The 25,623-nt window shown below is 40.0% G+C and overlaps 1 protein-coding gene and 1 pseudogene across 1 annotated transcript; one reads left to right on the top strand and one right to left on the bottom strand.

The window, feature by feature from the left end:
• The first annotated feature begins 10,094 nt into the window (after positions 1-10,094).
• Positions 10,095-12,387, top strand: LOC103948512 (lanC-like protein GCL2). Its single transcript, XM_009359549.3, has 3 exons — positions 10,095-10,797; positions 11,125-11,442; positions 11,867-12,387. The coding sequence occupies exons 1-3, from the start codon at positions 10,210-10,212 to the stop codon at positions 12,203-12,205; spliced, it is 1,245 nt and encodes a 414-aa protein (XP_009357824.2). The 5' UTR covers positions 10,095-10,209; the 3' UTR covers positions 12,206-12,387.
• Positions 12,388-12,594: 207 nt separating this feature from the next.
• Positions 12,595-17,096, bottom strand: LOC103948566 (annotated as a pseudogene).
• Between the last annotated feature and the right edge of the window lie 8,527 nt (positions 17,097-25,623).

Genomic DNA, 25,623 nt, shown 5'->3' with positions numbered 1-25,623 from the left:
TGTAAGTTTCTTCAAGGGCCTTCGTGGCTTTGATCTTGAAGGTTGATGGAAGTTTCTTCAAGGGCCTTCAGGGCTTGATCTTGAATGTTGATGGATGAGCGGATCTTCAAGGGCTTTTGGGCTTGATCTTGAAGAACGGTTGGTTTTCTTCAAGGGCCGTCGAGGCTTGATCTTGAATGAACAGTTGGGGCTTGATCTTAGGATGAACGGATAATGAATGATGAACGCTTTCTTCAAGGGCCGTTGGGGCTTGATCTTGAATAATGGTTGTGTGGATTTCTTCAAGGGCTTTTGGGCTTGATCTTGAAGGTTGATGGATGAGCGGATCTTCAAGGGCCGTTGGGGCTTGATCTTGAAGAACGATTGGATGTGTGGATTTGTTGAGGTTGTTGATCCAAAGGGCCGTTGGGGGCTTATGCTTAGGATGAACGGATGAACACTTTCTTCAAGGGCCGTCGGGGCTTGATCTTGAAAGAGGATTTAACGAAGAACGAAGAGAGCTTTCTTGATCCTTCAGAATTCTTGGGAATTTGGATGGTTGGAAGCTTTGGAGTTTCAAAGCTTCAAGGATTTGGGGAATTCCTCTTCTAATTTTGGAGTAGAGAAATGTATTTGTGAATTCCTTGATGCTTGATACCTTGATGGAGAAGCCTATTTATAGGCTTTGAGAATGAATCAGCACCACAAAAATATTTTTTTCTTTCCAAGCACCATTGCCTAATTTTCCCACTTAATGCAATATTGAAATTGAAGTGGTGTAACTTATGGCCTAATTTCCCACTTAATACCATTTTAAACTTGAAGTGGTCTAACTTATGGCCTAATTTCCCACTTAACACCATTTTAAACTTGAAATGTGTATAACTTATGGCCTAATTTCTCACTTAACACCATTTTAAACTTGAAATGTGTATGCTTTGTCATTGCCCAAATGAGAAAAACTTGCTTTGATCCGTAATGGATTGAAGTGTGCTTGCCTTGTCATTGCCCAACATGAGAAGAAAAACTTGTTTTGATCCTCAATGGATTGAAATGTACTTGCCTTGTCATTGCCCAAAATGAGAAGAAAAACTTGTTTAATCTTTCAAGGGTATTTCTTCCTAATTTGTTGAGTCACACGCCATGTGTACAATTTGTACAACACGTGGCGTATGCCATGTATGCCTTGACACGTCAAAACTTTAATGCATTGGTGAACATTTGTTTTACTGAAATTTCGATGTCTACAAATGCCCCCACTTCAAGGCGCGTCGTAGACATGTGCTTGACACGTGTAGAAGATGCGTTTTGAAGTCCCTTAATGTAGATGTCAACCTAAGAGCCGTCGAGGCTTGATCTTGAATTGGGCTGGAAATTTTTTCAAGGGCCATTGAGGCTTGATCTTGAGTTCGACTGGAAGATTTTCTGGTTTCCTCCAATCGTTGATTTTCCACAGGCTTAGTCTTGAACTGGGCTGGAGGATTCTTTTGGTCTCCCCCGAAGGTCTGAACTTACTCCTTTTATCTGGAGTTGAATTTGATTCAAGGGTGGAGAACACTTGATTTTGAATCGGGCTTGTGATTTCTTCAAGGACCATCGAGGCTTGATCTTGAATTGGGCTAGAGGATTCTTTTGGTCTCCCCCGAAGGTCTGAACTTACTCCTTTTATCTGGAGTTGAATTTGATTCAAGGGTGGAGAACACTTGATTTTGAATCGGGCTTGTGATTTCTTCAAGGGCCATCGAGGCTTGATCTTGAATTGGGCTGGAGGATTCTTTTGGTCTCCCCCGAAGGTCTGAACTTACTCCTTTTATCTGGAGTTGAATTTGATTCAAGGGTGGAGAACACTTGATTTTGAATCGGGCTTGTGATTTCTTCAAGGGCCATCGAGGCTTGATCTTGAATTGGGCTGGAGGATTCTTGATTTTGAATTGGGCTTGTGATTTCTTCAAGGGTCATCGAGGCTTGATCTTGAATTGGGCTGGAGGATTCTTTTGGTCTCCCCCGAAGGTCTGAACTTACTCCTTTTATCTGGAGTTGAATTTGATTCAAGGGTGGAGAACACTTGATTTTGAATCGGGCTTGTGATTTCTTCAAGGGCCATCGAGGCTTGATCTTGAATTGGGCTGGAGGATTCTTTTGGTCTCCCCCGAAGGTCTGAACTTACTCCTTTTATCTGGAGTTGAATTTGATTCAAGGGTGGAGAACACTTGATTTTGAATCGGGCTTGTGATTTCTTCAAGGGCCATCGAGGCTTGATCTTGAGTGAAAATAGGACCATGAGCGGTTTCAGGATTCAGACACATGGCAGGCAAGCACGAGGTGGAGGTGATGACCTGTTTCTTTGTTCAATCTTTCCAATTCGTATTGAAGAGGGTTAGAGGATGACTCAGCATATGCAGTTTGTTGCGTTTGCTGACGATCCACAAGATTGATGTTTCATTGTCACTCGTCTTAGCTGTTCTCCAAGCAGATGTGGTATTCTCTGGAAGTGTATCAACCGTTGAAGATGACTACTCGAGAGCAACGCTAGGTAAGCAACCAGGGAATAGATTCCAGGTAGTCGGTTCCAGATCGGAAGACTGACTCCAAGTGCCGGCTGATTGCTCTCTTTCACTTTGCCATGCGAGTAAGAACAAGGACAAAGGAAAGGACATGGAGAAAGCATGATATGAGATACTTTTGTTTTTGAAGAAGCAGCGAACGAATCAACACATATATTTGTTGTGCTTGTCTCCACATGCTTCGATGTATCATTTTCACTTGCCTTACTTGCTCCCCTTGCAGAAGTGGTATTTCCTTATGCAGGTTTGGCATCTTCTCTTGTAGTATTTGTCCTCTGATACAGGAGTGGAATGCAAACCTTGCATTTGAATGGACCATCACTTCTTGGTGGCAGCGCAAGTTTGAGTAGAGGTTCCGACATATTGCTTTCTCTGTCCTTGTCTTGGCAGGTGAGAACAAAGGCAAAGGAAAAGACAAGGAAAAAGCATGATATGAGATACCTTTGCTTTCGCCCTTGATGATATGAGATACTTTTGCTTTTGAAGAAGCAGCGAATGAATCAGCACATATATTTGTTGTGCTTGTCTCCACATGCTTCGATTTACCGTTTCCTCCTGCCTCATCTGTATTCCAGGCATCTGGTATCTTCTTTGGGGAAGAAGAAAAAATTGAGTATTTCGAGAGGCTTGGCTGGGAGTGCGCCCTCAGAGGTGAGGAAGAGTTGGGCATTTTTTTTTTTTTTTTTTTTTTGCAGGTCTGCCTTGCCATAAAAGATGAAGGTTAACATATATAGGGGTTTCCCAATAGCAAGTGGTGGTACTGTTCCTTTACCATTGTCGACAACTGTTGGGTAATTGAACAGTAAGATTCACGTGTTCTCAACTTTGTCAGAAATCTTTGACAAAGTTGCCCGTGATTTCTGCAAAGCTGGGGTTGCATATGAAGGGTGATGACAAATCTGGAAAAGCACAGCTTTTGAAATTCAGAGAGTGATGACTCTTCGATCCTTGAATAAGCGGCCCAGCTTTTGAGGTTCGGAGGGTGTTACCTCTTTGATTTCTGAACAAACGCTTCTTCGATTTTTGAGCAAGCGTCTCTTCGATTTCTGAACAAATGCTTCTTCGATTTTTTGAGCAAGCGCCTCTTTGATTTCTGAATGGCAAACAGTAGTGCAGATGCGGCTTTGTCAGAGATCTTTTGACAAAGTTGAACGCGTTTTCTGAAAAGCCGAGAAAGCGTCGCCTAACTTACGCCTTTTATCTGGCTTTTGAGATTTTGAAGAGTGGTGTCTCTTCCATTTTTTGAATCGGTGGTCGTGTCGCCTCTCCTCTTTATAGAGGTATCGATTACCTCCAACATGCACATCTTGAAGGTTGCTCATTCCTGAAAATCATCTCCGGTGTATTTTGTTTTAACAGCCCCTTGAGATTTTCCTCTATCCGACCCTTCTCTTTTAACACCTTTGAAAAATGGCCAACCCATCTAACAGTTGCTTAGATTTGAGTCTCAGCAGTGCGCCGCGTCAGGGTAAGGTATGGTGCCCGTCTTTTTTATCTTCTAATGGCCATCTTACAGGTGAAGACTCCGTGATGACGAATGCAACAACAGCTACGATAGTAGCTAGGAACCTCCTTACTCCCAAAGATAGTAGGCTGCTTTTAGGACGGTCCGATGAGTTGGCCGTTCAAGAGTCCCTAGCTCTCAGCGTTCAGTGTGCGGGCTCTGTGTCCAACATGGGCCAACGCCTACTTGCTCGCTCCTGTCAAGTTGAATCGTTGATGGCAGAGGTGGAAAATCTCAAGCAAGAGATCAAACAGCTTAAGCACGAGAATAGAAGTTTGCACGTGCTTGCAAATAACTATTCGACGGGCATGAAGAGGAAGCTTGATGAGCTGCAAGAATTTGAAGGTCGGATTCAAAATGACCGTCAAAGGCTTGCGGCTTATCTCCAGAGGCACCTTTTTCCTGGGTCATCCAGTGTTCCACCAAGTATTGAGGCCTCGAATGATCTATCTTCGATGCCTCCTGCTTCGATGCCTCCCACTCTAATGCCTCCCGCTCTTAGAGTTTTGCTAAGTACTGGGGCTTTACGTGAACATCCTTTGTGAAAGCTTCATCTTTTTTTTTTTTTTTTTTTTTTTTTTTTTTTTTTTGTACTCACTTGTAATTTCTCGGAGATCAATGAACATGCTTTATTTTATTCAGTGTATTGTGCTAAATACAGATAAAACATATACATCACCAAGATGTGTTATTTCCCTTTTTTTTTTTTTTTTTTTTGATGATGTGACTGTACTTGAAGTTTTGAAGTTTCAAGTTGCCTATGTACCCTTGGTTGAGGAGGGATCAAGTCATGACGTAGTTCAAATGAGTGATGGTTTTTTTTTTTGATGATTTTGCCGTACACAGTTTATGCTCTTGCGGGGCAGGAGCGTTTGGTGCCGTTTGCAGTTTCAGCTCGTGCAGGCAAAGAGCGTTTGGTGCCGTTTGCAGTTTCAGCTCGTGCAGGCAAGGAGCGTTTGGTGCCGTTTGCAGTTTCAACTCGTGCAGGCAAGGAGCGTTTGGTGCCGTTTGCAGTTTCAGCTCATGCAGGCAAGGAGCGTTTGGTTGTCACCTTTTAGGCTCGTGCGAACGAGGAGCTTTTGTTGTCACCTTTTAGGCTCGTGCGAACGAGGAGCTTGTGGTGTCGTTTGCAGTTTCAGCTCGTGCAGACAAGGAGCGTTTGGTTGTCACCTTTTAGGCTCGTGCGAACGAGGAGCTTGTGGTGTCGTTTGCAGTTTCAGCTCGTGCAGACAAGGAGCGTTTGGTGCCGTTTGCAGTTTCAGCTCGTGCAGGCAAGGAGCGTTTGGTGCCGTTTGCAGTTTCAGCTCGTGCAGGAAAGGAGCGTTTGGTTGTCACCTTTTAGGCTTGTGCGAACGAGGAGCTTTGGTTGTCGCCTTTTAGGCTCGTGCGAACGAGGAGCTTTTGGTGCCATTTGCAGTTTCAACTCGTGCAGGCAATGAGCGTTTGGTGCCGTTTGCAGTTTCAGCTCGTGCAGGCAAGGAGCGTTTGGTGCCGTTTGCAGTTTCAACTCGTGCAGGCAAGGAGCAATTGATGTCGCCTTTTATGCTCGTGCAAACCAGGAGCGTTGGTTGTCGCCTTTTATGCTCATACGGACCAGGAGCGTTGGTTGTCGCCTTTTATGCTCATACGGACCAGGAGCGTTGGTTGTCGCCTTTTAGGCTCGTGCGAACGAGGAGCTTTAGTTGTCGCCTTTTAGGCTCGTGCAAACAAGGAGCTTTGGTTGTCGCCTTTTATGCTCGTGCGGACCAGGAGTGTTTGGTTGTCACCTTTTAGGCTCGTGCGAACGAGGAGCTTTGGTTGTCGCCTTTTATGCTCGTGCGGACCAGGAGTGTTTGGTTGTTGTTGTGGATTTGTCAAGTGATCTGGGAGAGGCGTTCCTCGCAATCTTCATAGGAAGGAGCCTTGACCGAGTAATTGAAGAAGTCTTCTGGGAAGAGGTCGCACATTGTGATGGGGATGGACGATCTTTGTGTCGAAATTTCATTATCTCCAACACTTTCACATTGTTCTGGAGGTTGATAAGAGCTGTTTTGCCTTATTTTCGACTGATAAACTTGTGGACAAGATGGTTGCTGCTTGTCCAATTTCTTCGAAGCGATCTTCGAACTGCATTCCTCACAATCTTCATAGCAAGGAGCCTTGATCGAGTAATTGAAGACGTCTTCGAGGAAGAAAAGATCCCGCATGAACGATCTTTGTGTTGTAATTTCATCATCCTCAACATTTTCATGTAGCTTTGAAGGTTGACGGTAGCTGCTTTGCCCCTTTTCCGATTGGTGCACTTGTGGAGAAGACATATGTTTCTCGTGCAGTTTCTTCGGAGTGACATGAGTCCATCCTTCAATTTCACTTGACTTGGAGCATGCCCCCAACAGTCGAGGTGAAGACTTTGAGTCGAAAGAGCCAGAAGTGACATCTTTCTTAGGGATTTCATCTTCAGTGCCGTCCTCTTGGGTTTGTTGGCATGAAGATTTGCCAGTGTGGACGATGATGCGCCTTTTTACCTTCAGTGGTCCTTTTGTGTCGACCTCTAGGATTGCTTGGCGCTTCATCCTTGAAGGAATCAAGCTTCGAACGTCGCATTTTTCTGCTAACCCATCAAACTTTTCTTCCTTTGGTGTTGTCTTCCTCTTTCCAAAAGGCTTCTCATTATCTTCAAATCTTTCCAGAGCTGATCGTCGCAGAGGAGAAACAGCTGTGTTGCTTTGTTTCTTAGGCTTTAACAACCTTTCAAAAACAGAGCTTTGGGATGTTGGCGCGCTAAGCCTTTTGAAGACAGAGGTTCGGTCTTGACTACCAATGCGATTAAGTGCTGAAATTCTAGGTTTTGAATGATTCAGCCTATCGAAGATTGACACTCGAATAAGAGGTTTAAGCTCCTCTTGATTTTGTTCAATGCTCACGCTGATGTGTTGAGCGCTAGCTTTCTTCACTTTGCTTGAAATCTTCACGGGTGCATTTGGTGTGAAGCCAAGTCCGGCTTTGTTGTTGTCAACTCCGTAACCATGCTCCTTCAACTTCTTTTAAGTTTTGGTGAGGTTACGTTCTTTGTCATTGACGGTGTTTGAAACCTTCTTTCCAAGATTTGAAGAGGAAGCAAAGTCATGCCTAGCCTTTGACATGAGTTCGTAGGCATTTGGGTTAAAGCCTTCTTCGGTCTTCTTAGTTGGAAGAGAGCTTGGTTTCATTTTGACGCCATGCTGTGCCTCCAGACGGTTGATGAGTCCGGCGGTTTGCAAGTTTTTCTCCTCTGCAGTCCGTGTGAGCTTTGCGATTGCTTCATTCATCTGAGCTAGCTGCTCCTCGATTGAAGTTACTCCAGTGGTCATGACTTGCATGGTTGTACTGCCGCTCGAATCAGCGTCGGAGAGTAGGGACTCTGAGTATTTCCTCAGGCTTTCCCCTCTTGATGCCCTTAGCGAGGCTAGGGTGATCACAGGCTCGTGCCTCAGGTGCTCTTGTTCCTTTGACAGAGTTAATGCAAGGGCGGAAGCCGCGGCAAAAAGAGCTCTTGCCTTACTTCGGGTTATGGTGCCCGAAATATCACCACTTGCGGCGATGATGTTCTTGTTCTTTGCTTTGATTGCAGGAACAGCTTGATCCTTTCTTGATGCCATTTGCGTTTTTCGATGATTTGAGGATAGAGATGAGAGGTAGAAATGTCCCACTGGGCGTGCCAAATTTGTGAACACGAAAGTTCCTTGAAACAAGAAACAAGAATAACGTGTACAAAATAATATTTTGTATTTAATGATTTTGGGGTTACGATCTCTCTCAAATTTGGTCCTCTGATTCGATCTCCGTAAGATGTAGATTTGTTGATCCAAGGGCCGTCGAGGCTTGATCTTGGATGAACGGTTGTAAGTTTCTTCAAGGGCCTTCGTGGCTTTGATCTTGAAGGTTGATGGAAGTTTCTTCAAGGGCCTTCAGGGCTTGATCTTGAATGTTGATGGATGAGCGGATCTTCAAGGGCTTTTGGACTTGATCTTGAAGAACGGTTGGTTTTCTTCAAGGGCCGTCGAGGCTTGATCTTGAATGAACAGTTGGTTTTCTTCAAGGGCTTTTGGGCTTGATCTTGAAGAATAGATGTGTGGATTTGTTTGTTGATACAAGGGGCCGTCGGGGCTTGATCTAAGGATGAACAGTTGATGAATGGATCTTCAAAGGGCGTTGGGCTTGATCTTGAAGAATGGGTGTATGGGTTTGTTGAGGTCGTTGATCCAAAGGGCCGTTGGGGCTTGATCTTAGGATGAACGGATAATGAATGATGAACGCTTTCTTCAAGGGCCGTTGGGGCTTGATCTTGAATAATGGTTGTGTGGATTTCTTCAAGGGCTTTTGGGCTTGATCTTGAAGGTTGATGGATGAGCGGATCTTCAAGGGCCGTTGGGGCTTGATCTTGAAGAACGATTGGATGTGTGGATTTGTTGAGGTTGTTGATCCAAAGGGCCGTTGGGGGCTCATGCTTAGGATGAACGGATGAACACTTTCTTCAAGGGCCGTCGGGGCTTGATCTTGAAAGAGGATTTAACGAAGAACGAAGAGAGCTTTCTTGATCCTTCGGAATTCTTGGGAATTTGGATGGTTGGAAGCTTTGGAGTTTCAAAGCTTCAAGGATTTGGGGAATTCCTCTTCTAATTTTGGAGTAGAGAAATGTATTTGTGAATTCCTTGATGCTTGATACCTTGATGGAGAAGCCTATTTATAGGCTTTGAGAATGAATCAGCACCACAAAAATATTTTTTTCTTTCCAAGCACCATTGCCTAATTTTCCCACTTAATGCAATATTGAAATTGAAGTGGTGTAACTTATGGCCTAATTTCCCACTTAATACCATTTTAAACTTGAAGTGGTCTAACTTATGGCCTAATTTCCCACTTAACACCATTTTAAACTTGAAATGTGTATAACTTATGGCCTAATTTCCCACTTAACAGCATTTTAAACTTGAAATGTGTATGCTTTGTCATTGCCCAAATGAGAAAAACTTGCTTTGATCCGTAATGGATTGAAGTGTGCTTGCCTTGTCATTGCCCAACATGAGAAGAAAAACTTGTTTTGATCCTCAATGGATTGAAATGTACTTGCCTTGTCATTGCCCAAAATGAGAAGAAAAACTTGTTTAATCCTTCAAGGGTATTTCTTCCTATTTTGTTGAGTCACACGCCATGTGTACAATTTGTACAACACGTGGCGTATGCCATGTATGCCTTGACACGTCAAAACTTTAATGCATTTGTGAACATTTGTTTTACTGAAATTTCGATGTCTACATTTGCATAGGGCGACAAAGCAATGGCAATTTACAAGACAAGAGTAACACCAAAAAATCAACTTTTTAAGTTGCATCATGCTTGGGACGTCCTCAAGGATTGTTCGAGGTGATAGGGAGTAGGGGATAGGGAGCAAGAGAGGTTCGAACTTAATTTTATGATGAGGGACCTCAACAAATACACTTCAAAGACGCAAAAGTTCTTACGTGGTAAGCAAAAGGAAATTTTACGAAAGTATGTCACAATGAGTATATTTCAAGATGATTATTCATCTCAAGACTATATCCCAAGTCCACCACCAAGTCAAGATGGTGGATATCATTATTAAGTTTATGTAGTTTATGAATTATCGATTGTATTAAGTTTATGTAGTTTATTAATTGTCGTGTGTATTAAATTTGTGGCTTATTAATTAATGTTTCTATTAATCTAGATGCCTTCTATATGTGATTTTTCAATATTTATTGAAATTTAAATATTTTTGGATTAAAATATTCATAAAATTAATTTACGATAATTTACATAATTAAAAAATAATTAATTTAAAAAAAAAATTAATCTAAATTCATTCTTTAATAATTTAAGATTAAAATTTTAAACCAAAAAGATTAGACCAGAAAAATTATTTTTGGACTATCAATTTTAAGTTTTAGCTCAAGTTGGAGATAAGTTTTCCAATTGTCTTTAAATTATACCATGACACGTTTTACCCCGCCGCTTTCGACGTTAATTTTGGGCCAAAACTTTTACCCCGCCGCTTTCGACGTGTAATAAGCACAGCTATCCGTATCCGCTTACGCTTTCAGACGCTTCTTCACCTTCCTGAGCTACTCTTCCTCAGTAAACTTTCCACCCAACAAGCTCAGCACTCAGCAGTCGCAGTCGACAATGGCAGACCGATTCTTCCCAAATATAATGCCAGACATGGTAGCCGAAGCACCAACTCCATCACCTCCACAAGCAGAACACGGAAACGACTCGCTTATGAACCTCCTCTCCACGCCGTGCCCATCTCTGTCACACCTTCTCAAACGCGCCGCCTCGGACCTCATACAAACCATCCTTACTGAGACGTGGGCCGGAGCCACCGCCGCACAAAGCCTTCACGACTTCACTCTCTATTCCGGCGCTCTGGGCACCGCCTTTCTCCTCTTCAAATCGTACCAAGTCACAGGTGACGCGAACGATGTCACTATCTGTGCTCAGATCGTCAAGGCCTGCGACTCCGCCTCTCTGGGTTCGAGGGATGTTGTCACATTTATGTGCGGGAGGGCGGGTGTTTGTGCTCTTGGGGCGGTTGCGGCGAAGCACTGCGGCGACTCTGCTTCTGTGAGTTATTATTTGGCACAATTTAGAGAGATTAAGCTTTCCAGAAATCTCCCTGATGAATTGTTGTATGGGAAAGTTGGGTTTTTGTGGGCTTGCTTGTTTCTGAACAAACATTTGGAGGGTGGTACAATTTCTTCAGCTTACATGGTAAGATTGGTGCTCCAATTTATTGTATTAATTTGGGTTTTGTTCTACTTGATTTTCATCATTGCAATAGTTTTAAAACTTTTATTGAACCCAATTGAGTTTAAATTTTAGTCCTTTTGGTTAAGTACACTATTAGAAGGGTCGAAGTTGGCTAGAGCGGTGTACTACCCTTTGCACCTAAGTTGGAATTCCCCTCCCGTAGTTTGGATTAGATTAAAATATCGCTCAAACGAAGAAAAAAAAGATCAAATTGTGTGTGTATGTATGTAGTGCATTAATTTATTAATGGGTGTATGGCCGGCTTGTACTTTGGATTTGTGTGTGCAGAGAGCAGTTGTGGATGAAATTATCAAGAACGGTCGAGCATTGGGTAAGGGAGGAAGATGTCCATTGATGTTTGAGTGGTATGGGGAGAAGTATTGGGGGGCTGCACATGGATTGGCAGGGATTATGCATGTTTTGATGGACATGGAATTGAAGCCTGATGAGGTTGAAGATGTCAAGGGCACTCTCAAGTACATGATTAACAATCGTTTTCCTAGTGGTAACTACCCTGCGAGCGAAGAAGATAGACATCGAGATGTTCTAGTACACTGGTGTCATGGGGCTCCTGGGATTGCCCTCACACTTGCCAAAGCTGCTAAGGTAAGAATTTGAATGCTCTTTTCATGCATAGAATTTCATGGGCTTCTTTTCAATTTTTTGCTAATAAATTTCATGTGGATTTCTTGTCCAAACTGGTTTTGGATTTAAACGTTTAAGATTCTTTTATAATTTGTTCACTAGACATTTATCAAACGCCGTTTATTAGTATTGACCGTGAATACATTTCATTAACATTAATTAGCTATATTCGAAGTTTTTCTCCCAAAGAAACTTCTCCTTAAAGCACACATTGTGTGGTGGAAGTATAGAATTAGTGACATTCTTCCATAGAAGTTGCATTATAAACCTCACGCTGACATGAGCAAGGGGCTTTAATTGTCCGAATCTTCAAATTATTCACTGTCGACTTGTATTGCGTCTCCTCTTTTAGTCTGTCTACTATTAAAGATATGGTAAATCTCAGGTTTTTGGAGATAAAGAGTTTCTGGAAGCAGCTGCTGATGCGGCAGAGGTTGTCTGGAAACGTGGACTGCTAAAGCGAGTGGGGATTTGCCATGGCATTAGTGGAAATGCATATGTGTTCCTCTCGCTCTACCAACTGACAGGAAATGTAGTGTTCTTATACAGAGCCAAAGCTTTTGCTTGTTTCCTACTCGATAGAGCTCACAAGCTTATATCGCAGGGCGAGATGCATAGAGGCGATAGCCCCTACTCCTTGTTTGAAGGAGTTGGAGGTATGGCTTACCTTTTATTGGACATGGTTGAACCTTCTCAGGCGAAGTTTCCTGCCTACGAACTCTAAAAGGTGTTTATACAAGGGGAAGGTGTAGAAATTACCATCACTCATTGTAATTTACTACTGAGTATATGTAATATGTGCAAACCGGAACCCGAAGATACGGTTCCATTTAGTTCAGTCAGCTCTCTATAATCTGTATGTTTAAATGTTACATCATTAGCAATAAAATTTATTAGCTTGATCAATTGCAGGTTGTTTCAATCTCCTTCACCAAATGTCAATGAAGTCATGTACATTATATATCCGTTATGGTCTAGGTTCTTTTTAATCCCTTAATTTGTTATTATCCTTCTATCTAGCTTTCTTTAAATTGATGGTTGTGCATGACCTAATGTGCTGCCTAAATTGAATACAATCGCTTACTGGTTTATGCATCCTAGAGAATCCAGATATAGGATGAAAGGCCTCAGGTTCAATGTTGTAATCTGGTTGAAGGTCTATATTGCTAAGTACTAATCAGCTTGAAAGGACAATCTATACCAAAATGATAGCAGGATGATTGCACCATGTTGGCACCTTTTTCTCTTATTGTCTACTTTAGAAAATATTCTTAATGTATGGGTTGGTGTAATGTGCTTGCATTGCTAGGACGGTGACATGAATTTCGTTTCTTTTCTTTTCTTTTTTAATTATGCACGCGTTGATGTAAGCACTGTACATGACCAACCCTGTACACATGCAGTCATACTATTTAAGTGTCTGGAATTCTGAAGGAGGACCGACCTTAGTTACCTATGAAGAACTGAAATATATGTAAAAACTTTGCACTTGGGACGTCCAGGATCGTGCAAATTCACCATGCTGTTAGTTCTTGTGGACAAACAGGTCAGCACTTCAAAGATTGGTGGTTCATCGTTGGTGCAATTTTTTTGTTGCAGTATTGTTCACAGGTACGTGATGCGTATGGACATCCCTTCTCTTTCTTTTCTACATTGACTTTGTATTTATGAATAGTGGATATAAGATTGTACTATGAACTACAGATGACAAATAATGCACAATCCTTGGAGCCTTCGACAATCAAATTTAGTGGAAAAGGTTTCATCATAATGAAAAAAATGAAAATGACGTGACGGTGATAATGACTAAATCTTTGCACCTGCCTTCTTAAAACATAGCAGCCTCTGAAAGTAGATGACGATGAATAACATGGAATCTTGGTAGCATGAAACCCATGCATAGAAATATAATGCCAAAATCCTGAAGCGTCTGGCATTGATTGTCAAGTAAATGAATGAACCGAAATTAGTGTCAGACATGCTCAACGTTTCTATTTTGGTAAGCATGTACCACTGCTGATTTAAATTTCTTCCACTGGTAATTGAGCCAATAAGGGGGTATGGCTTAGTTCTCGTTTTTGATATGAGCCACTATAAGTTCTTCTCGGCCTTGTTTTGTGTTACAACTCATTTTAGGAGTCTGTATCAAACCATAAATAATGCTCAAAAGTTGGTTTTTTTCTTGATAATGTTGTCAAACCTTATATATTGCAAACTGATTATTTTTTATCTTATATTGGATAGGATCTGAACACAAACTATAAGTAGTGAATCCATATTCTGAGCATACATATCCAGCCATCGAAATGCTTGGGGTACAGGAAATCAAAGGTCATAAAAATATATTTCCAGAAGGAAAAGTTAATCATATGGAAATAAAGATAGAAGAACAGGAGCAAGAGTTTGTTTATTCCCCAAACAAGTGATGCAGCGTCCAACCTCTATAGCATATCCCACATGCAGAACAATATTTCCCTTTTTGAATATATTGTTCTCTTGAACATTGAGCATCTATATTAGATACCATGTTTGTCAAGGAAGCTGATTAATTTGTTCTGGAAGTTCTTACCGCACAGAATGATTCCCTTCTGTAACAAATATAATGTCCAAATTTGGCACAATTTGCTTCACTGCATCAGTCCGGATGTAGTCCTCTATTCCCGGAAAATTTAAGAGGTAGTCCTAAGCAGGGATCGAGCTGACACTTTTGGATCAGTCAACCGTACTCTAGGCCTATAGTTCTGCATCAATGTAAGGGAATTCTAATGAAATTATTATCTATTAGGAGACGATTTAAGTCTGAATGGAATTGTGTTATTTGGTTTGTTAGGTACTTTGAGGAGAACAAGCATCATATGTCAAACTAGGACAATACAGATTCGGTAGTTCATAATTCTACCACTCTTTATTTCCTCGTCTCTTTTTATTTCCATGTAAGTGAAGTGCAGGAACATACTAGGAAAAGGGTTGGAACTATAGGAACTCATAATGCAAAGGTATTCTTTGTCTTACATACCTGTATGGATTTTGCAGTGGAAAGCGGAATCCATTTTTCTCATACAAACATGCATAGACTTCAAGATCTTCTTCCGTAAACCCTGGTGGTAGAGGAGTTGCGGGGTCAAACAAGTCCATGATTTCTTGATCAGTAGATGCTTTTGGGATCTCACTTCTGGAGAAGAAAGTGTAGACGTTCCTTATCCCTGACTCAACATCAAAGCTATCAAAATCAGCTTCTGCCCACCCTGGCTCCTGGAATAGGTAAGATAACATAGTCAACCCTTGTAATGAGTAGAAACGGTGAGGTGAAATTTTTTGTGAAGAAAATGAAGATGTTGATGGAAAAATTAATGTACCTGCCATCTTGATATGTACAAACCTTCAGGGAGGAGATGATTTTGGATGGCAGAGGGGCCTGGTTGAATGAAAGGAATCCCTAGTGTTATAACACCAGATACGCGCTCTAGGTGGAGAGCGGGTGTCAGGTATGCAGGCAGAGCAGGTGTCAGAATGAAAGGAATACCTAGTGTTATAACACCAAATTTTGCAGCAACAATTTAGGCTGTATGCATATAATGAAGTTCAAAATTATTATGGAAAAAGCTTAAGTTTTGTGGCGGAAAGAAACCCGGGGGGGGGGGTGTTGGGTTAGCGCTGGGGAGATGTGCTATGATGGCCGTTTTCTGCCTTGCAAATGTGGGTTTTCTGTTTTGTTTTGTTGTTTCCTCTAAGGATTAAGGTGTTGGTGAAGCTTTGAAGTATTTTTCAGAAGTGGACTACGTGTGCACTAATGCTGTGTTTTTCTTACCTAATGAAAATATTACCTTGTCAATACCCAAGTATTCAAAAGGCAATCAATTTTCAACAAGGTCTTTGAAGGTTGACTTTTCGGGCTCAGCTAGCTGCTCGGACAGCCCATAGCCCCTGAAATCAATGGCTATCACAAGGGTAGCCTTTCGACGGCAACCATTTGATGCCTCCATATGTACCATATTATTATTTATATTACACCAGAATTTATGCTTTTCATTTGAAGATTTTTCCATGATACATTGATACCATATTATCAATTTGATCTGGAAATTTGGGACTTTGCTCGCATGTTCTCTTGTTCGGATTTATAGGCGTCATTCCTTTTAATTAATTTCGTTTACCTGAATCAGAAGAAAGCATATAGCAATTTTCTCTGGAAAATGAAGGGAGCATGGTCCATGAGGAATCCAGAAATTGTTCCGTAGCAAAAGGTACTGCCTGATGCTTGACAACTTAGACAACCATTTCATACTTTATTATTCAAATATACTATGAATATAAGGCACTTGTTCTCTATCGTTGTTTGATAAAAAAGAAAACGAGTAAATTGTGAATTGTTTCAGCATAACTTACATTATGCAGCACTGTCTAATTGTCTATTTGTTATCTTACGTGCTTGTAAATTGTAATTGTTAGATCCCCTTGATTTTCTACATCACTACTCATATTTCTTTGATATTACTGATTAATTCCATTATTCTCTCTGTTAACTGTAGCTTTTCCCGGGTTTGACACCCTGTGTGTTATTTGTGATTCAGTACTACGGTCTGGTGGTATTCCTCTTCACTTGGAATTGAGAGGTCTTAGGTTTGAATCTCGTGGATCGTGAGTTCGATACCAAATTAGGTTGCCCATTGTGTGGCTTAGCCGAACTCCCACTCCTCCTAGTGTAAAAATATATGGATATACTAAAAAAAATATATCGATATACTAAAAATAAATAAATAAATAAAAGACTGTAGCTTTTGATTTTGCTAGTTTATCTTTCCTAGTGTAATTGTCCCGTGTAAATACTGGGATCTTCCCTTTGAATGACCGATGAAGCTTTACTGAATCAGTACAGAATTAACAGGAGTAAGGTCTTGTTTACTGAATTGAAGGTTCATATAGACATACTTCCAGAACGAATAAGCGAATCAATCCAGTAGAAATAGCAGTATAGAAGAACAGAAGCTAGAGTTTCTTGCAAATATATTTTTAGAAAATGTGCTTCATCATTTCCTCTGCTATATTAGTACTGTTCTTAAGCACATTGAGCATCTACATTATATACCATGTTTCTCAAGGAAACTGATCATGAACTGATTAACTTGATCAGGAAATTGTTCGTGCACAAAGTGACTCCCTTCTGCAATATATGCAATGTCCAAATTGGGTACAAAATGCTTCACTGCCCCAGCCCTTATGTAGTTCTCCATCCCTAGAAATTTTAAGATGTAGTCCTTCTCACCCATGATAAGCAGTGATGGAGTGGGCACTTTTGGATCCCTGCTTAATCCGTAATCAACGACCTTAGTTGTGGATCTGCAGAAGGAAAACTCTAATGAAATTATGCTGTTCTTGGATGTTGTATCTCAGAAAAAATACTAGGAAATCAATGGGTTAAAACCTATGGAGAAAATGAGGAACTCGTGTCCTGTGAGAACAGAAGTTAAAGCAAAAGTTTTCGTTCTTGTTAATTACTGGTATGTAATTTGGATGGCATAGCGGAATCCAGATTTCTCATATAAGGATGCATAGACTGCAAGATCATCCTCCGAAAACCATGGTGGTAGAGGAGTGGCAGGGTCAACCAAGTCCATGATTTCTTGATCAGGAGCAGCTACTTGGAGCTCACTTCCGGAGAAGAGAATGTAGATGTTTCGTATCACTGTCTTGACATCAAAGCGGCTAATATCTGCTTCTGCCCGCCCCGGCTTCTTGTATTAGGTAAGAATAGCAATATCATCACATAGTAAGTGATGAACCTTGTACTGTTCAATATTCATTACAGATGAAGAGTTTTATGGAAAAAATGAATGTACCTTCCATCTAAACATGTAGAAGCCTTCGGGTAAGAGATCAAATCGGACAGGAGAGTTAGCCGGGTTGAGGAAAGGAACACCTACTGTTATCATGCTGGATACGCATTATGGGTGGAGAGCAGGTATTAGGTATGCAGGCAGAGCTCCAAAATCCTTCCCAACAAGAACAACCTGGTTTAAATAGTTAAAACATTAGGTTTTTTATTTATTTATTTTTGAACTTAATGAAGTTTAAATTCTTGTAATTAATATTTTACCTTGTTAATGCTTAAAGAATCCAGAAGGCCAACGACATCGTCAACAAGGTCCTTGAAGGTTGCCTTTTCGGGTTCAGCTGGCTGCTCGGATAGTCCAAAGCCCCTGAAATCAATGGCTATTGCGCGGTGGCCTTTGTCTGCAACAGCAACCATTTGAGGCCTCCATGTGTACCATATTTCTGGAAATCCATGCAAGAACAGCAGCACTTTTGGACCTGCACAATACTAATATGCAAGCAGTGAATCAGTTATGCAAATTGAAAGAGAAAGTGGGTAGGATTTTGAGGCAGCATTAGAATTTAGGAGCTTGCCGGTTCCGATTTCGGCAAGGTGAAGCTTTAGTCCTCTCGCTTGCACATGTCTGTGCTGAATCTGTTCCATGAGAGCCAGAGAAAGACTCTGATGATCAGTCAGAAGCACTGAGAGGAGAAAGCTTTAACTTATTGTCTTTAAAGAGACATGAGAATGTTACTTCATAACGTCAATAGTTTGGGTCCAACTGACAACCTCGTCTCGTGAGTATTTGATTTTTAGGTCATCAGTCCACGATTACTTTTGCGAAAGATTAGCAGGAAATTGTTTTCCCGTTTCATTGTTTATAAGAAATGTTAAGTTTGTCTATTAACTTGTTTGATTATAGTTAGCACCCTAGCCTACTTGTTTGTACGTATTCTTTCATCTTCAATGAATATCGTACTCTTAAGAGCCAGTATCATAGTAGTATTTCTCTTCACTTATAAGTGAGAGGTCTTAGGTTTGATTCTCATAAAAAACGAATTTGAACCACATTATTGTTAGCTCATTATGAGGAATCCACCCCCTTACCCGTGCGTAGATAATATTATTTGTTCAAAAAAAAAAAAAAAAAATGAATACCCTACTCTTAAAAAATGTTGCGGAGTTACTCCAAACAAGTGATTTGTATTAACTTATTTTAATTAGTATTACTCCAAACACGTAATACAAGTGATTTGTATTACTGGCCGGTTACATATTTTTATTGGCCTAATTGAATAAATGGTCCATGTGGTAATAAAGTAGTTCAAAAATAGCTTTCGTGGTGAAAAAATTCGAATTTGTACCTTTGTGATGAAGTAAGTTAGGATGCATGCCCAAAACAAAATTTCTGTTAGTTATCGGTTAACCCCATTAGTTATGGCTCTGTACTCAACAACCAAGCTTCTTCACCCGCCACTGCCAATGGAGAAATTAGTGACAGATGAAGTTCATTCAAGTCTCTTCGGCTCAATACGGAGTTTCTTTTTTTTTTTTTTTTTTTTTGTGAATGGGGAGTTGAAGTTTAAAAAATGGTCCTGCAATTAGAAAATAAGGTAAAGTACAAAAAATTACCTTAACTATTGGGGTCACGACAGTTTCATACCTCATCTTTTAAAATTGACAATGTCATACCGCATCTTACGAATTTGTGACAATGTCATACGTCCGTCAATTTTTCCGTTAGTTTTTCTGTTAAGTGCTGACGTGGCAAAAGACTAGGACCACTTTCTATTAAAAAATTAATAAAATATTATTAAAAACTAAAAAAAAATATTTAATATTTTTTAAATATTAAAATAATAAATAAAAGTAAAATTAAAAAAAAAATTGAAATCCCAACCCCACTCGCCCCCAGGAGAAGGAGGAAGAACCGAAGAAGAAGAAGGAGGAAGAAGAGGATGAGGAAAAAAAAATGGAAACTGCAATCCAGAAAAAAAAAAAAAAAAAAAAAAAACCCAGAAGAAGGAAGAAGAAGGAGGAGGAGAAGAAGAAGAATGAGCAAGAGGAGAAGAAGAAGAAGAAGAAGAAGAAGAAGAAGAGGGGAAAGGGTCCCCTCACCCCTAGGAAATTTTTTTGTTTTGTTTTTTTATTCTTAATTTTTTAATATTAAATTATTAAAAATATATTTAATTATTTTTTAATCCAGTTGGATTAGTGAGTGGTTCCTGTCTCTTGCCACGTCAGCACTTAATAGAAAAACTAATAGAAAAATTGACGGAGGTATGATATTGTCACAAATTCGTAAGATGCGATATGACATTGTCAATTTTAAAAGATAAGGTATGAAACTGTCGTGACCCCAATAGTTGAGGTAGTTTTTTGTACTTTACCCTAGAAAATATCTTATCAATGCTTCTTACATGGAGATTATGACTCTAATACCATATTAACACAAATGAACAATTTGCTTTTCTTTTATTTGTTCCTGAAATAGAGGAATATTAACAAATAAAAAATTTAATTTTCTTTTATTTGTTTTATAGGGGAATATTAACAAATAAACCCTTTGCTGCGTCCCTGTTTTTGATTTATTTTCTTCTTTTCTTTCCCCTTATTCCTTTGATAAATGTGATTTATAAAAAAAGAACAAAAGTATTTTACTTCGGACAATTTTAAGTCGATGCCTTAGTCATAGATACTAACATGTTTTTCATATATTATCATTATATATTGAACCTACGTCAGTATTAGGCAGACGTTTAGCCGAGTAAAGCAGTGTGTTACATCTTCAACACTCAAGTTCGAATCTCCATTTTCGTAGTTTAGATTAATTTAGTGTAATTATCATATCATTCGTTCACACAATAAATCAACATTAGTATTACATTAAAAAAATTGACGCAAACTACTAATGATGTAGGATTGACTAAATTTCAAATATTTCTCCAACTTCTAAAATTGATCCGTCGTATCTAACATGAAGCTTTGCTCTCCTGCTCATTAAGGGAAAAAAAAAAAAGAATGGCTTGGATTTCAACCATTTACTAGTGAAAAAAAATATGTGCAGAAGGGAATTCTCAATCTTACAATTGCATCATAAATGTGGAGTTTTGTTACTCGAGTTTAAAGCAATCATCACTACATCATAGGTCTTGAATACTTTTGATAGGTGTTAGCTTGTGAGTAAGCTTATAAGTGATTTGGATTAGTCTAGCTCATAGGTTGGTTAGTGGTTTTGTTATAGCATATATAGTGCTCTATGACTTTGGTTTTTTGGTAACTTTCATTGCAACTTTGAGCACTCTTTATATATATAAATAACAAACTCTATTCTACAAAGTGGGTGGTACGTTAAGGAGTCGAAGAGATTTCTTTCCTCTTTTCTTCTTCGTTTCCCTTCATTTCTCAAATTATTCAATGTAATTAATAAACTCGAATACCTTCTCTATTATATATGGTAATCAACAAGAATAAATAAATAGCCAAGTAACTTGTGAAGCACATTTGTTTCTAAAATCTAATTAATTCTTCTTCTTCTTTTTTTTTTATTTTTTATTTTTTTTTATTGTTTAACTTTTTTTAGAACCTTGGCACGAGGAAATTTTATTTATATATAAAAATAAAAGTCACAACTAGTCAAGGAGACATAAGTAGTACCCTTCATAAAGCAAGAAAAACAAATACAAGAGAAGAAGGGATACATAAACCTTATCTTTCTTAAAAAAAAAAAATATATATATATATATAAAATAAAATGAAGAGACATAAACCTTACACCTCTTGAAAATAGGAGTGTTGTAGGCTTATTTGATTGAATGATCTTTAGGGTTTAGAGAGAGAGAGAGAGGGCCGGTGGCAATTAGAGAGAGGAGAGTGATTTAATTGTGAGGTGTGTTTGTATCACCCCATTGTGCCTTTATTTATAGTAGTAGGATAGGTAAAACTTTTCCCTTTAGGATTATAACATTTAATAAACTCCTAATAGGAATATAAGTTACATTCCCATATCTACTAGGATTTACGCAATCACATTCCTATTCTAAATATGACTGCAACACTCCCCCCTTGAGTGTGTAAATACTCAACAAGTCATCGCATCAGATCTTCAGCAAATAAGGTAGAATAGTTGATGAAGTCATTGGCATAATGTATGAATGCGAGTCTCAAATTTAAGAAAGTATGCATTTGTAGTAAAACTCACAAAACCTCACTATGGTAAAACCCAAGGGTATAGGGAAAACCCATAAACTAAGGAGAAAAGCGAGAAGTATGCGTAATGTCTAAAACAAACGTTAAACAGGACGAAAGTAGTGAACTCAATGAAGTATGATCATCACAGGATGGGTGCCTCATTAAAACCTCGTTAGGTTTCAAAAACCTAGTGGGAAAAATGCTCCTAATTGTAGGAAAAAGAGTACATTATGATCAAGTGAGTATGCTTCTAAATACCCCTCCTGAGTTAGACATAACTTCTAAATAAGAGAACTATAAGCGACTCAACTGAGATAATTTCTGCATACCGATTCCTTGGATGAGCTTCTGAAAAGTAGACTTGGGCAATGACTTGGTGAAGAGATTGACCAGGTTGTCCTAGGAACGAATTTGCTTGACTTCAATGTTCTAATGCTACTACTGCTGTTGTCAGTAAAAGAACTTTGGCGCTATGTGTTTGGTGTTGTCTCCCTTGATGTATCCCTTCTTTAACTGCTCGATACATGTTGCATTGTCTTCAAAGATCGTCGTAGGAAGGTCAACGACTAATGTAAGAACAATAATGCTTCAAATATGTTCCATAACTTCTCTCAGCTAAAAGCATTCACGTGATGCTTCATGCAAGGCAAGAATCTCAGCATGGTTCGACGAAGTCGCAACTAGGTTTGCTTGGTAGACCTCCAAGATATAGTGGTGTCTCCACCAGTAAAGACATAGTCCGTTTGAGAACATGCCCTATGTGGGTTAGACAGATATCCAACATCTGCGTAACCAATAAGGCGAGAATCAATCCAATGACTATAGGGGGTGGCAACACTTGAAGATTTACGGGTATAGAACAAGCCCAAATCTATCGTACCCTTGAGGTAGCGGAAAATGTCTTTAATACCATTCCAGTGCCTGCGTGTGGGCGCATTGCTATATCTTGCCAAAAGATTAACATCGAAGGAGATGTCGGGTCTAGTGCATTGAGCAAAGTACAATAAAGCTCAATTGCACTTAGGTAAGGAACTTCAGGTTCCAAAATCTAGAGTCTGAACCACCATGGGCATACTCGAAGGCTTTGTTTTATCCTCATTAAAACGTATAACACCTTTTGGGTGTAGTTCGATTGATGTACTCGGATTCCATCAGAACAATGCTCGATCTCCAAACCGAGACAATATCGAGCTTTCCCAAGATCCTTCATCTCAAATTCCAATTTCAAGTGTCTAGCAATTTCCTCAAGCTTTGCGGGAGTCCCGATGAAGTTCATGTCATCAACATAAATTGCAACGATTGCAAATTTGGAATGTGACTTCTTTATGAACACACATGGACTTAATTCGTTGTTCACATAACCCTGACTTGTCAAATATTCACTTAGACGGTTATACCACATTCACCTGGATTGTTTCAATCCACAGAGTGACCTCCTCAACCTAATTGAGAGAGTGTTTCGTGGTCTAAAACTATTTGAACCAGTCAATGGAAGTCCTTCTGGAACTTTCATGTATATTTCCGTATCTATATCCCCATAGAGATACGTGGTTACCACGTCCATAAGCTGCATATTCAACTGATTAGTTAGCAGAACGTTATAACGTCTATTAAGGGGGAATACGTCTCCTCGTAATCAATCCTAGGGCACTATGAGCCTTGCGTTACGAGGCGTGCTTTGTATCACATTATTTCATTCTTCTCATTACGCTTTCTCACGAAAACCCACTTGTAGCTAACGGGCTTCACGCATGGTGGTGTAGGAACGATAGGTCAGAACACTTTATGTTTTGCAAGTGAATTGAGTTCGACCTAGATTGCTTGTTTCCAGTTTGACCAATCGATTCTATGACGGCATTCATCGACGGAACGTGGTTTAATGTCATCGTTAAGCATGATGTCACTAGCTACTGACTATGCAAATGCATCGTTGACAATCATCTCATTCCTATTCCAAACCTCATCCAATACTGCGTAGTTGACTGAAATCTCACGATTCTCGGGAGGCCGGTATGTTTCATCTGAAGCATCACAGTAATTTAGAATAACTTTATGCGTTGGAACAGGTGAGTGAGCGATGGTCGGATTCAAACTAGGGTCACTAGTTGGTGCCATTTTCCTCTTCCGAGGTTGTGAATCCTTTGAACCAAGGGGTCTGCCACGCTTCAGAGTCGAAGCAGATGATTGGCTAGCCGCCAATGTACCTTGCCGTGTGGAAGGTGTAGCTCCCCACCTTCAGGGATTGTTCGGCCTTCCCAGGCGTGTTGTAGACGTACGCGGGGTACATCTATCCTTGTAGGTGCGTTTGCAGCGGGTATATATGATATTGTCACCTTTGCTAGATCATTAAAAGTATCCAGCATACTTTGAGCAATGCTCTAAAGATCTATAATTCGTCGCACCTCAGTTTCAGATTGGGCAGTGCGGGGATCTAAATGAGACATAGTGGGAGCATACCACGACAATTCGTGGCGTTCTACGGGAACGTTATCATCCTTATCTCCTCCTAATGATGGGAAAACTGTCTCATCAAAGTGACAATCCGTAAAACGTGCGTTAAAAAGATCTTCTGTCAAGGGTTCTAAGTAGCGAACAATTGATGGCAAATCATAATTGACATAGATTCTCATTTTTCTTTGAGGACCCATTTTAGTACGTAGTAACGGCGTTATTGGCACATAAATGGCGTATCCAAACGCCCGTAAATGCGAGACGTCAGGCTCCTATCCAGTGACCAACTGTAATGGGGAATGTGGCTAAGTAGCAATAAGCCTTAGGCGGACCAACATAGTTGTATGCAATATTGCAAAGCCCTAGGCAAATACCGGCATTTTGGTTCTCATAACCAAAGTCCAAACTATCAATTGAAGGCGCTTTATGAAAGCTTTTGTCAGGCCATTTCCGGTGTGAACATGGGGTACAGGATGTTCCACATCAATCCCTACTAACATGCAATAATCATCAAAAGTCTGTGACGTAAACTCTCCAGCATTATCTAGTTGTATCGACTTAAATAGATAATCAGGGTAGTGAGCCCTTAGCTTAATGATTTGAGCTAGGAGTTTAGTAAACGCAGCGTTGCATGTGGACAACAAGCAAACATGTGACCATCGTGTCGATGTGTCAATCAACACCATAAAGTATCTAAATGGTCCGCATGTTGGTTAGATAGGTCCACAAATGTCCCCTTGAATCCTTTGAAGAAACTTAGGAGGGTCGTGAATGATCTTTGTATGTGAGGGTTGAGTATTCAACTTCCCTAAAGAACAGCTTTGCATGGCGAGAGTCCAATATAGGGAGGTAACTGATGCCAATGAGATGATTTCAGGATACAACGCATCATGTCACGTCCAAGATGTCCTAAACAGTCATGCCAAAGCAACAAAGTGTCCTGGAACTCAGGCATAGGGTCGGCCATACTGTGGGCTTCTATGTCGCAAATGGTTATGATGTATAACCCACTTGGCAGATGTTCCAACTTCTCGTGAATACGCTTCTGGTCATATTCGTACGAAGTGATACAAAGAAATTTAGAATCATTATCTTCAGTGGTTTCAATATGATATTGATTATCTCGAATATCTCTAAAACTCAGCAATGTTCTTCTGGAATGTGGAGAATAGAGTGCCTCCTTAATGGTTAAGATAGTACCATTGGACAACATGATACAGACCTTTCCGTATCCTTCAATCAGGTTGGATAGGCCTGAGAGAGTTGTCAAAAAGCTTTCTTGGGTATTAAGTTAGTAAAATAGTGTCATTCATGCAACATGGTGTGCGTGGTTGCACTGTCTGCCAGATAACTAACTTCCCTACTAGACATACCTAGAAATAAATTGATTGAATTCGTCACATGCCTAAATATAAGTCCATTCATTCAATTAAGAAATTCAAGAAAATAATATCCATTCAAAATAACAATCCATAATTCAAAACAAACCAAAACCAAACAAATTATTCCAAATACTTAGAAAAATTGTTCAAAATTAAACCATAACCCTAGAAAAATAAGGGGGGGAGGGGGGGAAAGGCCGACCACTCCTAGTGGGTTCGACCACTAGGGATAAACACCCTAAAAACATGTCTAATTTATTCATCCATAGGAGCTGACGCCTCCTAAAAATCTGATATCTTCATTGA

The sequence above is a fragment of a genome, unplaced genomic scaffold (assembly GCF_019419815.1).
Source record: "Pyrus x bretschneideri cultivar Hongxiangsu unplaced genomic scaffold, Pyrus_bretschneideri_v1 Contig41, whole genome shotgun sequence".
Classification (NCBI taxonomy): Eukaryota; Viridiplantae; Streptophyta; class Magnoliopsida; order Rosales; family Rosaceae; genus Pyrus; species Pyrus x bretschneideri.
The sequence above is the reverse complement of the archived record's forward strand: the minus strand, read 5'-3'. Positions and strand labels throughout refer to the sequence as shown.